The sequence below is a fragment of the Photinus pyralis genome, unplaced genomic scaffold (assembly GCF_008802855.1).
Source record: "Photinus pyralis isolate 1611_PpyrPB1 unplaced genomic scaffold, Ppyr1.3 Ppyr1.4_LG1, whole genome shotgun sequence".
Classification (NCBI taxonomy): domain Eukaryota; kingdom Metazoa; phylum Arthropoda; class Insecta; order Coleoptera; family Lampyridae; genus Photinus; species Photinus pyralis.
Genome location: NW_022170249.1, coordinates 54,624,206 through 54,641,120, shown reverse-complemented (window position 1 = coordinate 54,641,120; position 16,915 = coordinate 54,624,206). Strand labels below are relative to the sequence as shown.

The window sequence follows — 16,915 nt, the reverse complement described above, 5'->3', positions numbered from 1 at the left end:
CAACTGTGTTATTGTGATTCCCCCTCCGAATTACCGAAACGGATTTTGATTTTTTTAAATATCTTGTTTATTTACTAAGATATGGGGGGTGGTAAGTTTTCAAATTGTCACCCTGTATATATTATATTTATTAGGGTCAAATACCTATACGCATTTTAAATTATAGGCGAGCAAGTGAACGAGGTTATAAACGATAGACTACTACAAGAAATCATACAACTTAAGTACTATACGTCTATCGACTTGAATGATATGGAAAAATTGCAACTGATCTTCACGAAATCCACAAAATCAACAGAAAATATTACGCGATTCTCGTGACATCCATGTAAATGATTTTTAGGGCATTTTCCAGCGGTTTTGTCCGCCCGTCTGTCTGGAGCTGGACCCTCTAACGGTTTTGAACTAAGTACTTGTAGGGGAATGTCCCTAGAGTCCTAGAATTTTTTGCAATAGGTAGCTTATACCTTGAAGGTGTGCCAGACGGCCATTATCATGGTATTCTAATTAAAGGTCTCATTGAAGCGAATTGCTTTCTACCAATCATAATCCTTCTCCTCGACCCCTTATCGTGATCGGTTATAATTCCTTATATTCCAAGAGAAGAGCGGATCGTCCAAAAGGATACTCACAAAGGGCGATTGGGACGCCAGAAAGAAATGTATTCATTGGTTATGGTAACATTTTAACGAATATCTCGAAAACGGTTTGTGGAATGGGAGTACAAAGGCAAAATGAATCGTCTGGACGAGACATATTTAATGGCGAAGTCGAAGTTAATATTTTAAAATCGAAGTATTGGAAGAGGTATTCATAAAGGGCGAGATAAAGGGCAAGTAGAACGTCTGGACGAGACATCTGCTGGTGATGTCAAAACTTTCAGTGCAAATATCTGCAGAACGCAATGTCGGAGGCGAGGTCGGAGGAGACTACTGTAATTCTATGCTTATAACCCAACTACGAGCCCAACTATTTACTAAGCTAATTCCCAGGCTAATTCGGTTTAAAAAATGGGCTCTATCTGCAAAGAGTTGTGCACAATGATACTTGTTGATGATACCTCGTGAATTAGCGATGTTTCTATAAACTTGGGTATAAACCGAGGTATAAATCCACCACTAAAAACCACCTTGAAAACTCTTGTATATACAGAATTTTCGTGAAGAATTGAAAAAGGGTCGGTGTCGGGGTCGATTCATGTTCGGTACATATCTTCCAGCATACCCTGTACATCATAACAATGAACAAACAGTAAACAAGAATTCACCAGTTCTGCAATCGTGAATTTCGTGATGAATCCGTTCGCATGCAATTTTTGACTACAAAATTAGACGGAAGTGAAGTAAAAAAACGTAAAAAAATAAAGAATATATCGAGGAATATATGTAAGATATCAAAGAAGACAATTATTATTCGTAGACGCTATCTTCCTGTTTGAAGAAAGGAATTGCTATTAAAGTGCGCAAATTATGATTGAATTTATCATTTGTAAAATCTAGGTTACAACCGCTCAAACACGAGGACGGAGTAAGGGCAAGGGCAGGGTATTGTGGGCGGAGTGACGAACCATTGATGACATTTATCTAGTTAAAGGGAAAACACTTTTTTAAAAGGGTAACATTTTAATTGTGCCGATATTAAATATAAAAGCGAAGTTTCGTTGTTAAAATGGCGTTGAAGTTTTGCCGGGGGGGAATCAATAAAGCTCCAAATCGGGTATATCATACAACCAGAGCGACCGAAGTCGCGACACACAGAGTGTGCTGTGAAATCGCTCGATGCGCGGATGTCACTTTACTTACCTGGGGGAGGTTGGCGGCGATCTGTCTCTGAAGCGAATCCCGCTCTTTCTCCACATCTGCTAACTTTAATTCAGTATCTGAAAGACGTTCTTGTGTCTCACGTAAACTATCCATCAGTTTGTCCCTTTCGTCCAACATCGAAACCATCAGTTGTTCGAAGTTAGCATCTTCACCAGAGAATTGCGAACTTCTCTGGCTAATGCTGTCCTCCGAAATTGTCGGCATAACATCACACATCATGTTCCACATGTTTGCTAATTTACTATCACACTCTAACTTGAATATAAATTACATAGACTTAAGCGGAATCAATTCTAACCCTTAACTACACCGTTGTTAATTAACTAAACCGTCCTATAGAACATTCGCACTCGTTTAACGGCCGACACGTACACATTTTAACGCTAATATTATTTACAATAAACGGCATTATAGTTCGATAGACGTAGTGACACACCTACAAAATTCCAACCCGCACAATCCTCACAATAATCTTCAATCTACCCAGCCATTTTGAAACAGATGTCAAATTATACACAACTTTTAGTCGGTAATAAAGGAATTGATATTCGGTTACGGAAATCTATTTATACAAGTTTCTTGCGCGTGCACAACCCAAGAGGGAGACACATTACGACGCCTGTATTTATTTCGATGCATTGGCATGTTTACGAACTTCTGGAACTAACCGTCTAATCCGCTGACTTTGTACATTCATTAAAAACCCGTACCTGGTCTCCCCGATAATTTTCACAGGAAAAATTCGCACCCGGGCATTTTGCTCCAAGAATATTATGCAATTTTAGACGTTTGGGTTCCATGTTTTAAGGTGTGTGAAGATATATGTCATTTGCGAGAGCGCCAAGTTTGTAGGTACCAATTTGGGACATGTATATCAAAATTTTTCAAAACCCACTCGTTGGTGTTGCGGGTTGCCGCATAACACAACTGTAAATGATGAGTAACGGGCAAATATAGCCTAGGTATATCACTATAGCAGCTATCAATTAGTGAAAACTCGAAGTAGGTATCTAGTAGGTGGCCCAGGGCCCGTAATCCCGAAGGAACAGACAGACGACAGACAGACAAACGACAGACGACCGAAAATTGAGCATATAAGCGTTACCGCAACATCGTTGTATTACGCTAAAAATTTTGCGCCGTTGTAGAAAATGGGCGATTTTATTGCAAAAACAACTATCGCTCGCATTATCCCTGCTAATTTCACGAAACCGCCGACTTTTTCATAAATGATTTTTGTCTTACGCAGAAACTTGGCGCTACTTATGCACCTTTTAGGGCTGTTGGACTGAAATGTTGGTTCCAATAGAAAGTAAGTTACCTATTTCAAAAATCCTTTTCGGCTCGCGGCTAAACACGTCTAGGTGGATCTACCTATAAAAACCATATATGCCTAAAACCATTAAGTATCTCAGCCAACTTCACGTAGCCTGCTGTTATACAGGGTGTCCATTTTTCGAGTGCCACTATATGGGGGACGATGCTTAGAAAAACAAAACGTTCTTTTGTTGTGATGTACAAAAGTTTTTTTGATCCATTTGTCTGGTTGAGGTGTTGGCAAGGAACTGTAAGATTTGCAAGAATATATAATTCAAATTAAAACAAAATACATAAGAATAAACAATATTTAACGAATGTAACATATAACATGTATTCCAATAGCCCACCTCCTAATTCTAAGCACAGTACCACTCTTTTCCTAAGATTTGCTATGGCTCTTGAACCATCCCTCCTAATATTGTGCCTGAGCATGGTAACGCTTCTTTGACGAAGTTCATCAAAATCGGCTGGCAATGTTTTGTAATTGCCTTTTTCCATTATCTCTCACAAAAAAATACTCCAACGAACCAACGGACCAATCAACCGCCCCATGCGCCAAGGCTAAAATGCATTTGTGGTCGCCGATTTTGAAATTGCTGAGAATTTTCAATTGACGAGTAATGTTCATTGTGGCGATTAAACATTGCTGCATTTACTCTCATCATACCATATCGCGTTATTAAGGATAAGGAAACTTGCGTTTTCCCGAATCTGATTATTTACAAAACGTACTAATGGCTATAGGTACCCGTGTCGTTCATGGTCTCCTGGATGAAACTGAGAAATATTAATTGCCTAAGGCCGATATTTGAGTTTTTTAAGAGTTCTCTAGACAACTTCATGAGGCGGCACATTCAGCTGTGCTGCAACTTCTTTTGAGGAGGCAGATGGACGTTCCTGAAGGGGGCAGGACAAGTATGAGCTCAAAAATTGTTCAGAGTTTTATTATAGTTTGAGCTTTTCAACGGTACAGTTTGTAATATTTGAGTTCCAAGTTCGTTCCCAAATCAATTTTGAGAAAATGCCGTTTGAAATACAATTTAAAAATCTGCAAATCCCTTGTCTTCTTTTTCGGGGGGGGGGGGGGGGGATGAGTTTGGGGGCCTTTAGGTCATGGAGCGCCCGGGGCCCTTACCCACCCAGTCCGGCTCTGGCTCCCGCTAAAATGGCAGCATATATGATGCGGTTGAATCCGGGTGCGGCGAAACCGCATATATGTGTGATGTGACTGGTACCATTTAATAACTTGTGATATTCTCATCCCGTCAAACCGCATCCGTTTTAGCGGGAGCGGTAAAAACGCATAGTGTGACACCATACTTATACCGACATTTTACCGAAGCTTTGCCCGACGCCGAAATCTACGGCCGTATGCCCTTCGGCTACCATTGATTTTGTATATTGTAAATTTATTCGATGCAACATGGCGACTTGACAGCGCTTTATTAGCTCATATTATCGCCACTGTTTTCCATAAAGTAGGTAACTGTATTGAAAGCGTAATAAGTAGCTCCATTGTTCAATATTAGCAAAGAGTATATAACGTATTAGGCCATGGTGGCTCAGCTTACCTCCTATCAATATCATAGGTATCACTGTAATACTTGCATACTGTCGACTTCGTAGGTACATATTATCTACAAACGTCCATGCAAGAAAATAGAAGTCATTTTCTATATTCTCCTTTAGTATTGCCACAGATTAGGTACACTGCAATGTAGTTAATCTGTGCTAATATCTAAAAAAAAGAATCACATAATGTAATACAAGTTACAACATTTCCTAATGTGCTTTGTCGCTGATCTGGATGTAATGAATCGCCCAATATTTCCACAACATACGACGAGTTCACTCGAACTTTCGCTGTTGCAGTCCCACCCAAATTCCATCATCTGGCAGAGGGTTAAAAATCGTTTTGCTGTAAATGATTGGAACTTGTGTTTTTTCAATGCGAACAATTTCGAAATTTCGCACAATTTCCGCTACAATCAGTTTACCTTCCAATAACGCGAAACGTGACCCTGGAATTGGAGATTAATGAAACACCTAATAAGATAAATTTGAAGTTATTACCAATGCAGTTTCTAGGACCGGCGCCGAAAGGAATGTAGGTGTACGGTATAATATTGTTCCGATTTTCCTCACTGAACCTTTCCGGATCAAACTTATCGGGGTTGGGAAAGTACTTAGGATCTCTTTGTATGGAGAAAATTGGAAAAATGACACTAATATCCTTCTCGAGAAGAAGCGGCGATTCGGTTGGTTCATTCGGTTCAATCGTGTAAGGGCGAACAGAACTTCTGTCGAGTAATATAAAAGGTGGCCATTTTCTCAAGGACTCTTAAAATGCTTATTGGTTACGTCACACCAAGCACGCGCGAAGGCACAACTCACCTAAGATAACCATGTCCAAATATTTCAACTCCATTAGTTTATCGTACGTTAGCTCTCCATTGCCTGATTTAAAAGCGGCGTCAACTTCGTTCCGCAATCTGTCTTGGATATCGGAATTAAGCGCTAATTCATAAATGGTGTAACTCATCATCGTAGATACAGTCTCGAAACCGGCAAAGAAGAAAATCATAACCTGAGAGGTTATAATGTCGTCGGTAATCTCAAGCTTTATTGTTCGTTGTGTTTTTCCGAAGTTTGTGTCTTCGACTGGCGCATAACCCATTTCGGGCATATCGTGCGCATCGTCCTGATATGTATGGTTGTCCTTTTGGAACTCCATTAATAGGTGAAGCATGTCATGACGGATAATGTTCTTCTCTCTTCGTGTTTGGAGAGTGTCTTTGACGAGTCTCGTAAAGAAATCCTTAGTTTTCTTTGGGAAGAAAGGGAATCTTCCAATCTGGAAAATTCAAGAGCACTCAAATGCACAAAGTTACGGAGATGCTAACCTTTGCAATCGTTGGGGATATTATATTTATAAGGATGGTTAGTCGTCTAAATGCACTCAAAAATACAAGATCCTTGGCTAGGACATAGAATTCATTTTTCGGCTCGGTCAGTGAGTTGCAGGTAATTCCAAACGCGGTTGATGCAATTAAGTCATTTCCAAATCGCGTAAATGTCTCTTTAACGTCAACATCTACTTCCCCACCTTTACTTTTGTAGTAAGTCACAAAACCGTTACAGCACTCTTTCATTAAAATAAACATAGCCTTCAATTTGCTACTGGTAAACGCCGGGCTTAGAATTGATCTCAGCTGGTGCCATTTTTCACCACCTGAAAACCGTGCCCTACTGATAACGCAAGAGCAAAAGCCTTACCTGGCATGGCAAATAAATTGTTATTCCATAATGGATCAACATCGGTAGGAATAAATTGTAGGTGTTCGGGGAAGGTTTCAAACTCCTTCACCAGAATCTGTTTAATCAATTGGGGATCCATCACAAACAACGATGGTTTGGTATAGTTGTGCAACCCAATGTATCTACAACATGAGGATTGGCCGAAAATCAAAAACCACAACAGTTACCTTTTATTAGAGTGTCTTTTGTAAATGTCGAGAAATAACTCGGTATTTGAACATTTCCCCAATGCATTCGGTAGCATGCTGCCGAAAATTGGAATTGCCCTTTCATGGTCAACGCTTCTTTCTTCCCAATATTTGACCGGTTTTATAACGTAACGGTATAATAAAAGTAATAGCACACTAAACAATATTAGAAACAACATTTTAATAGAGAAACCGCAAATTTGTATTCATATATCGAGCTGTAGCTCGTTCACTTTCAAACCTTGAGATAGAGGTGACGCAATTTTTCAATAACATAATTAAATCCAATTATAAACTTCGTTTGTGATGCTACTGCGCATTAAGTTTGCGAACTTTGTATTTCTACAGGTGGGTTTGCTGATTACAAACTATATAAAAAAAATGTGTGTTTTATGACGTAAAGGGACAACGCCCCATTTAATGAAGCAATTTGTACAGTAAACAACTGCAGTTTCGAAATCATTTTTTTAAATGTGACAAATCTATAAAAACATTGTGCAGGCCTGATCTTCACACGCGTACAGGCATTCCAGAATATATCTTTTTGTTCACTGGTGAACATCAGGACGGTGTCCGAGTAGAATGATGGTAACTTAGAAGCGTGTCAGAAAAATATAACCCTATACAAAAAGGGACATAAACTTGCTCTCAAATACTAAAAAACAAGAGACTATTATTATGCGAGCGACTATTTCATCTCACGAGGGACTATCATAGCAACTGGTATACCGTACCGGTTACTAGGATCTCACCACTATATCTCCTGGCCGCATCAACACTGAAACGTGCGAAGCAATTGCAGCTACTCCATAAAGATTATCAATAGCGATTATTTCAAAAAGGAAATTTATAATTTGGACAAACTACGTTTTGCAAGTCTGCTCCTCAATTTTGTAAGTATACCAGTAAATACAGGGCAGAGGAACTTGCTGATTTAGAAATTCAATAAAACAAAAACTTATGCAAATATTGATTTAATTATTTTTCCATCATCAAGTACAACATTTAAAGTTTATGTTTAGACAGTTTTAAAGATGATATCTGGCAAATGGTGTCCATTATTGTCAATACACTGCATTAACCGATTTTGGAAATGTCGGAACTCTGTCAAGCATTTCGTTGGGTATGTTGGCGATAGCAACACGAATGTTGTTCTTCAAGTTAGCCAGAGTACTGGGACGATCGTTAAAAACGTGATTTTAGATATCCCCATAAAAAAAATCGCAAGGGGCTAAATCAGGCGATTGTGCTGGCCACTGCAGATCACCCCTCAGAAATGAGGCGTCCAGGGAAGTGCTGCCGCAAAAGAGCCATTAACACTCGTGCTGTATGCGATGTGGCACCGTTCTGCTGGAACCACACATCTCCCACATCCATCTCATCGAGTCTTGGAAGGAAAAACTCCTGAATCATGTGGACATAACGGTCAGAAGTCACTGAAACTGTCCGTTCGTTTTCTTCGAAAAAATATGGTCGAATTATCCCAACTCGCGATAGTGCACACCAAACGACACGTTGTGAATGTAGGGGCCGCTCGTGAAGTTCTCTGGGGTTTTCAGCGCTCAAATACCGCATGTTTTGCTTATTTACACTGCCTGATAAGTGAAAGTGAGCCTCGTCGCTGAAGAAAACAAGTGCGTCGTCAGGCATACCAAGAAGCGCCTCAAATGCATTTTCTCGAGCAACAACATTGCGTGGATTAAGCTCCTGCACTATGACCAATTTATAGGGGTGAAACTTTAGTTCTTCATGAAGGATTCTCCTCACAGAACGAGCAGATAACCTGAGTGCAGCTGCATGTTTGCGTGCAGAGCGCCGAGGGGATTGCAAAACAGAACGCCTTACTTTATCAATGTTTTCCGGTGTCCTTGCTGTTCGTGGGGACCCAGGTTTTTTTCTTCACATCACCATTTTCCCTAAAATTGTTTACCCATGAAACAATGGATTGCCGGCCAGGAACACGTCCACGTGGCGCGATATTAAAATGACTACGAAATGCACGTTGCGTGGCTATGACTGAGCAACCGTTAGAAAAGTATGCCTCGACGGCGAACGCGCGTTCCATCTTCGTCCACTCCATGATGATGATTACACCACGCGGCGGAAAAACTTTATATGCCCTTCTGTCAAATATACCTATCCCCACTTTCGTCGGAGCAACGGTCGCCTAAAGGTGCCGAATACAAATGAGCAAGTTCCTCTGCCCCACCCTGTATAAGGTATACCTACCTACTGCATGGGCATTGATCTGAAATCATCACAATGAGAGGTTTATTTCGCACAACGTCATATAATAATTTTATTGTGATATACATACACATTTATTTATCGTAAGATGATTGCTTATTAAAAAGTAAGAAAAAATCAGCAGCTGATTGACATTGCTGGTGCTTTGGGTTTGATTGGTTTGATCACAAATTTGCTGATATTGAGGTTGTTCGTTGGCACTGCTGTTGATTGTAATTTTGCTGCGATTCACTTTCCTGACACTACGGTTTGGATGAAGCTGAACAAGTGGATTTGGAGAATATTATCAACTGTATAATGCTGGAGAAATACTTATTGGGAAGTCGTTTTACCAGCCAACCTTATAAGTTGCCGATTTTTGCGCTGCATCATCTATCAATTTTTTTGCGATTAGCACTTTCTGTTTCTGAAGGCAGTGTAATTTCATCACGGTCCATAATTGCGTCTCGCACATCTTCGACCATTTTTCTGGAACAAAATTATCGATCGAATTGTTACGATTTATTGTCGCGTGTGAACAGATTGATTGATTCCGGCCCGCATTAACTTCTGCGGATCGTAGCGATAAGTTAAAACGTGCAAACAATAAAAGTTTGCACGATACGATCTCGACTGCGATAAATCGGAGAGATGTGATTGTCCAATTTACTATTCCAGTAAATCGAAAGAGTGAGTAGTGTTTACATGTAATGATTTTTTGTTCCAATTTCGTTGTCGATCACCATTTAGCACAGTATTCGTTAAAACGGTTTTCGCCATGGGCCTTGAATATAAACCTAATTTTATATTCAAAGGCCATGGGGGAAGTACCGTGATGATCTGTTTATATCCTCTATTTAGGGCACAAATTGCAAAGTCGTGAGGTCAAGAAGAAAATGGAGCTGCCAGTGGTTGCAGAAGAAAACGGCATTCAACATTGTGAGCCACAAAAACGTAGCGAAGAATCGGCGACTGGGAATTAGGCCGTCGTCATTGGGCCGCAAGACAATAGACCGCATTGTCTGCGGTTTAATGTCCGCGTCCCAATGCCCTAGCGCCGAAAAATCGCTGTTATTGTTTACACGTTCCAACTTATCGCTATGATTCGTAGAAATTTATGCCGGCCGTCATCAACCCTTAGCGGCACCATTTTCACCTTCGTCTCTAATACCACAGATATATGGTATATCTGTGCTAATACTATAATAATAAACCGATACAACGAAATATCGAAGGATCCTCAGTATTACAATCACTTTTAACCATAATTTATTTTAATCTTACAAAATACATCAAATTCATGTCTTGGGCATTGAGATAATGCTCTTAATCTTATTCCCAATGATCTTGGTGCATAAATATTTTCTCATGTTTTGATCAAAATCCATGTGGTCGCCAGAAATGCATCAAATTTATGTTTTGAGCATTGAGATAATGCCCCTAGTCTTTTTCTCAACGATCTTGGTGCATAAATAACGATTTTGACTTATTTCGATCAAAATCCATATGGCCTCAGAAAAATAATTTAACATCTTTGAATCACACACATGTGGTTATCAAATGTGCACGTGATGTACTTTTTTAGCATCGAGATAATGCGTTTGAAACCTTTTAATTTAAATTCATGTATAAAGTATAATTTTGGCTACATTTTGCTCTAAAACTTTCGACCTATATCACAGAGAAGAGTTATATTGAATTGTTACACATTTAAGCATTCGCCAGTCATAGGGAATAATGTAGCGAAAGTCCGAACTCGATACATGACCTAGGGAATGAAATATGTTGATTTCTATTCTATTGAACCCGCAGTTTTTCCTGTTTCCGATTCACTCGAAGCCCTATAACTTTTGTTCCTATTGAACCAGCTTCCTGGAAATCAATAGCGTCCGTCCTTAATGTCCAAAGTACCCGTACACCAAATTTCAACACAGTCGGTCACTTTTAAAAAAAGAGTTAGAGCGCACTCGGACGGATGACAATACAAAACTATAAAGGACCTGAGGATCCTTAATAATATGTCTGTTTCGTCATCGCTAAAAAAACGATATAAATCGACCTCAACAATAGGTACTTCCTGCATGGCGAAAATTGTTTATGATATGTCGCGGTCCGTAATGCTAATGAATATTGGAACAAGAAATTGTACTTATGCTCTCGATTTATTAACGATCCTCGAGAAAGTTTATAATTTTGTATTGCTGTCTGTCCGTGTGCACAGTAACTTTGTGTAGAGACGTCCGATCACTTAGAAAATTGATACACATGGATATAAGGAAGGTCTCTTATTGTTTTTCGGCTACGTAGACTAACGGGCCAAAAAGTTACAGCACAAAAACTGCCCAAACCTCCAAAAAAGGGTTTCTTTTATCATTCTTTCCACAAAAACCATGAATGTCCGGTTTTCTGTGTTAGTAAATATTCCTTAAACCTCAGGTACCTAACTATGCAGATTAAAAAAATTGCGCATGCGCAACCCAACTTTGGTATTTGCGCAATCCCAATTTTTTTATCTGTTAAGATATTTAAATGAAATTTTGTATGTATGCACCTCGAATAAAAGTAAAACTTGTTACGTGCAAAACTCGCTTGTAATAAACTTGAGAAGCTAAGGTCCGCTAGCTCAGGCAAAGGCAGGCTGATTGGGGGTGAACCACGACTATAAACTGAGCAACAATAAGAATTTTTATGATTAAAAATGGGCGCCACTATATTTATCCTTCAGTAACCCTTTACGGTATATAAATACCTATAGAAAAGATACAATAAGTAACACTACTAGTTCTCACACTGAAATAATAAAACATCGACCCTCAAATAAACTTTAATGAAATAACACCTTTTTCTATTAGTACCAAAATAATTGTCAAGTAACAGATATGGTACTTTTAATTAATTATAAATGTTTAAATGCAACTTAAATCTCGTCTTAAAGTTATGGCACTGCGGCTTAACTGCACAAAATTAAATTAAATTGAAAACCCAAATTGTATGATAGTACCACTGCAACTGTTGTATCCAAGCCTAAATCTACACACACAACGCAAGATTGTAGATGTATAAAAACTTACCGCAAAGATTCTTCGTTCATAGAGCTCTGTGAACGGAGATGCATATCCAAACCATAACTGAAAATAATATGTTACTTGGAAATAACCTACAGAAGTGGCAACGGTAATTCAACATAAAATCTGACGTTACTACAAATTCTTTGAAACAGAGATTAACGCATTTACCAAACAGTAAATAATCATGACTTTTGATTAGAAAAACGTGAATAGTTATACACAAAAAGAAGTAAACAGTTTGAAGTTATAGTGACTTTAAGTTTAAATTACATAGATAGACATTGTAGATAATTCATAACAAGGTGCTGGCGATCTCTATCCAATGTTATCAATAGGTGCCGCTAGTGTTTGTCGTTTGACAGGTAGATATTATGCAAAGTTAGTACATTTATATATTTACGTGTTTTTATTTATATCTAGATACAGTATGTTCCCTTAGGGATGATATTCAATACAAGTATGCAGAACTACATTTTAATTTATAATTGAATTTATTGCAGCACATTTCGCTTTTGTTTGTACGAATATGTTACTGTTTATTTACAGGGTGCTTCATCTGAGGGCGAGTGATGTACGTTAGGTGGTTGATTGTTACATATTGCACTTGGCATTGAGAATTAATTACTTGATACTAATGTTTTGCCACGACATGTTTCTTTGTTTTGTTTCTACGGTTTTGAAAAACGGGAAATTATAAGTAATAGTTCTCTAAAAAAAACCTATTTAGACTTTTGTCTTTACAGCAACGCTCAATTTTTTATTCAGGAAAACTCAATTCTTTCCCAATTTGCATTGCGCCTAAATTCAAAAGAAAGTTTAGCGCATTTGGAAGAATTTTTTGTAACAAATGAGAATGCATTTGAAAAGGCAGTAAGTATTAAAATACAAATAATATGTGATTGTAATTTACATGATATGATTTAGGTTCGTGAAGTATCATTATTTGTACGATTGCACTTATCGCTCTGGAAGAATGTTAATTTCATACAGTCTCGCTGCAACATACAGTTATTATGGAAAAAGAAGCAAGGAGGCATTCAAGCAACTACATTTGAACAAACTAATGATCCGTAAGTATTGTGTATTCCTTTCATGTATATTACATTTATTTTTTTTATGTGCATAGAAGCTGGATTACGATTTAATCCAAAAAGTACAGAGAAGGATGTCGAAATGGAAATTTCAAAGTGGCTGCGATGCGCAGCTGAAAGGGTAAAAAATGTAAAATAAATGTTCTGTATTTTTCATTCAATAAATCAATATTTATTTTTGTTGTTTATATAACGTACAAAAGGTGGACGTACACTGTATACAATTAATGGACATCCATAATATAAATATGTATGGACATACCTACATGATACAATCCTGCGTGGACGTACAATATATATACCAAGTGGACGTACCTAGGACGTCCAACTTGTTGAGAGGTGGACCACATATGGACCAAAACAGTACCATACGTGGACTTACATTGTATGTATTATGGCTCTAACATATTTGCCTAATGGCTGTACATAGGACGTAATTGTGCTATCTGGGATGTGCGTGACACGTTTAACAAATCGTTACTACACCCAAACACTTTAACAAAATGGTACAAAGGTGTTGATGGATCACCCGGATTAACAAAGGAATCCATTAAAGTGCTAAAATTGATGGTAGAGCAGTATAGGTTAAAGGGAAGAGAGGTGCTTTGTAATTTAGTTATGGACGAAATGTCCAAAAAAAACCAAGTGGAATTTACGGGGAAAACAATGACGGGATATGTACATTTGGGGTTTCAAATTCATAGTGACGAAACGGAAGAAGCCAGGGAAGTTTTAGTTTTTACGTTAGTGGGGATAAATGGACATTGGAAGATACCTGTTGTATATTTAATATTAAATGGATTGAATTCAAAAGAAAAAGCAGGAGTGGTGCAAGAGGTTATTAAGTTTGTACATGAGTCTGGTGTTGTAATAACCTCATTTACATTTGATGCACCCACTATAACTTAAAAACTGCAACCGAGTCAGGGGCAAGTTTTGATACTGACAATTTAAAACCATATTTTAGTCACCCCATTACAGGACAAAATATATATATTTTTTAGATGCATGCCATATGCTTAAATTAGTTAGAAACTGTTTGGCTGATAAAGAGACTAATAAATAATTCATTATAATTGAATAATTATTCAATAGCACAATATTTTGAAAAACTCTATTCTTTACAGACTAGCAGGAAACAAACATAAAAAAGGCATATTGAATGAGCACGGGAAAAAATGAAAGTTAATTCAGCTGCACAAGTGCACAGTAATAGTGTGGCTGATCCCCTATTATATTTAGAGCAAGATTTAAAACTGACTGATTTTACACCCAGCAAACACAGAACGTATTTGTTACGTACCATTTTGTCGCAAACATGTCTACATTGGTACGTTTGAATGTTGCGCATTGATTACGTTTAAAATGCATTAGGTAAAACATAAAAATTTACCCTGAAATATGTTTCATAAAAAATACCCAAAAAGAGTGTAACTGGATTCATTCAATATATGCATCGGCTACATTTAATGGTACATGTTTGTTGCGTACCCTACACGTAAGGCGTTAACGTTTATTAGATACGCGTTTGTTGCAAATTACTTATTTATTGTAAAATGTTTCATTTACGTACATGTTGCACATAATAGAGGTGAACAAAACACAATTGATTCATAACTTATACGATTTTTCTGTGCGTGATCGAACAAAACAGTTACGTCTCATAGACGCAAAATTTATGCCCAAAATATGTAACACCTGTTTTCACAATCGGGAACGACAAACCATCACGTGATAGTCAGTGACATGCGGAGAGTGGCAAGTGCGACCGGTTTGCATCGACTTGAACTTGATGAATCATTTCCGTTTGCAATTTGTTTACAAGCGGTGCACGACGTTTTTTTTAGTAAAAGTGAACTATTTTTGAATTTGTTTCAACTTGGGCAGTGCATACTTCATTGTATATTATAATATCATGTCGGTAAGTATGTTTTTATTATTGCCATTTTTGAATTATGACATAAAAATAAGGTCGGTGGGTGCAGTGGGTGTGTAGCTTATTTTCATTTGTACTTGCTTTTGTATTTAACTGGAATTATTCCAGAACTTACAACCACCAAGTTTGAATCGTTGCTTTATAAAAACTTCAACTATAGCGCTCTTACCTTAAGTAAACGAACGATATACGTATTAGTCGTATTACCATCAGCGGTATAATTGCTGAAAGATAGATATAATAGCTATACCTCTACCCTAACCTTGATGCAATTTGCAGCATAATTATGCGTATTGAGAAAGCTACACCCTCGGCTACACCCAAATGAAACTATGAAAAGAGTAACCATTAAATTTCCACTTTCCTAAAACACTGTGCAATAAATGTTTTGACGAAGATCTAAAACGGGGTCAATTTTATAATGGAGGGGGGGAACCAGATTTCTCTAACAATAATAAATTCTTACAACTTTAATTCCTGCTAGGGGTACTATAATGACTCGTACTAATTTGGAAGAAGTTTTCATTACCTACGTTCCACAACAGTATTTTCCCTTCGTTATTCAAGACTATATTGGTTGCAGCGATGAAGAGCATACCAAAGACTGGAAACAAGCCTGTGAAGAGACCCATTCCATGGTGGAATCAGGATGTAAAAGTAGCCATCAGAAACAAGAGTGTTGCATTTAGACTCTACCAAAGGCAACCTACCGTTGAAAACCATATCAACTTCAAACGAGCGAGAGCAATAAGCAGACGAGTCGTATTTGAGAGTAAGCGTCAAAGTTGGATTAAATATACGTCAACTATCAATGCAAATGCTGATGTGGGCGATACCTGGAAAAAAATAAGATCCATATGTGGCAAATATAAAAGTCAAGGTATACATTCATTACAAACACAAGACCTAGTCTTGGAAAAACCAGAAGAAATCGCGAACGCTTTGGCCAATCAGTTTGCAGTAGTTAGTAGCTCCGGAAACTATCCCCCCACCTTTTCTGAAACAAAAAATCAAAGAGAGGTTGAACTACCATTCTATACATCCGATAATCTTGTATACAACCTACCTTTTACAATGCTGGAGATGGAGTTTGCTTTACAAAAGGCCAGGAACACAGCACCTGGACCTGACCAGATAGCAAACGAGATGCTGAAGAATCTGACGCCTGAAATGAAAGAATCGTTACTGTATCTGTATAACAAATTATGGGCAGAGGGTACTTACCCAGATGAATGGAAAGAAGCAGTGGTGATACCAATCTTAAAACCCAAAAAAAATCCATTGTCTGCAACTAGTTATCGACCAATCAGTTTGACGTGTTGCATGGGTAAAATCATGGAGAGGATGCTAAATAATCGATTACAGTGGTATTTGGAGAAAAACAACTTCCTAGTGCCATATCAGGCTGGTTTCAGGAAACACCGATCTACCACCGACCATCTGATTCTTTTAGAGCACTGCATACAAGAGGCATTCCGCAAAAGAGAACATCTGGTGGCTGTTTTCTTTGATGTGAAGGGCGCGTATGATATGACATGGAGGTATGGCATAATAGAAAAAATGTACCAATATAACTTGAGAGGTAACTTACCATTGTTAGTGAAGTCCTTCCTAACAAACAGGCGTTTCCGTGTAAGAGTTGGTGATAAGTTCTCCGATGATAAGCTTTTGGAGAATGGAGTTCCTCAGGGATCGACTCTCAGTTGTACTCTATTTGCTATAGCAATAAATGACATATGCTCTAATACACCAGAAAACATTTCTAAATGCATGTACGTTGACGACATAGCCATCTTCACATCAGGGAAAACGGTAGGAGAAATAACTCGCAAACTACAACCTGTAATCAATCAAATTGTTGGGAATGCCGAAAATATAGGTTTAAGTTTTTCACACGAAAAAACACAATGCGTCCATTTTTGCAGGTTAAGAAGGCCACACTATG

General features: G+C 38.1%; 1 protein-coding gene, 1 long non-coding RNA gene and 1 pseudogene across 3 annotated transcripts; all 3 read right to left on the bottom strand.

The window, feature by feature from the left end:
- Positions 1–1,801: 1,801 nt before the first annotated feature.
- LOC116158766 lies at positions 1,802–2,339 on the bottom strand (annotated as a pseudogene).
- Positions 2,340–4,921: 2,582 nt separating this feature from the next.
- Positions 4,922–6,945, bottom strand: LOC116170548 (cytochrome P450 9e2-like). The gene is made up of 6 exons (XM_031487018.1): positions 6,629–6,945; positions 6,420–6,583; positions 6,047–6,375; positions 5,538–5,997; positions 5,217–5,483; positions 4,922–5,164 (listed from the first exon to the last, which is right to left on the bottom strand). The coding sequence occupies exons 1-6, from the start codon at positions 6,826–6,828 to the stop codon at positions 4,992–4,994; spliced, it is 1,593 nt and encodes a 530-aa protein (XP_031342878.1). The 5' UTR covers positions 6,829–6,945; the 3' UTR covers positions 4,922–4,991.
- Positions 6,946–15,557: 8,612 nt separating this feature from the next.
- On the bottom strand, positions 15,558–16,264 carry LOC116170541. Of its 2 annotated transcripts, XR_004145304.1 has the most exons (4): positions 16,195–16,264; positions 16,037–16,135; positions 15,857–15,967; positions 15,558–15,806 (listed from the first exon to the last, which is right to left on the bottom strand). It is a non-coding gene; the product is annotated as an uncharacterized LOC116170541 (long non-coding RNA). The 2 variants fall into 2 exon arrangements; XR_004145303.1 differs by having other exon boundaries at positions 15,796–15,967.
- Positions 16,265–16,915: the final 651 nt, after the last annotated feature.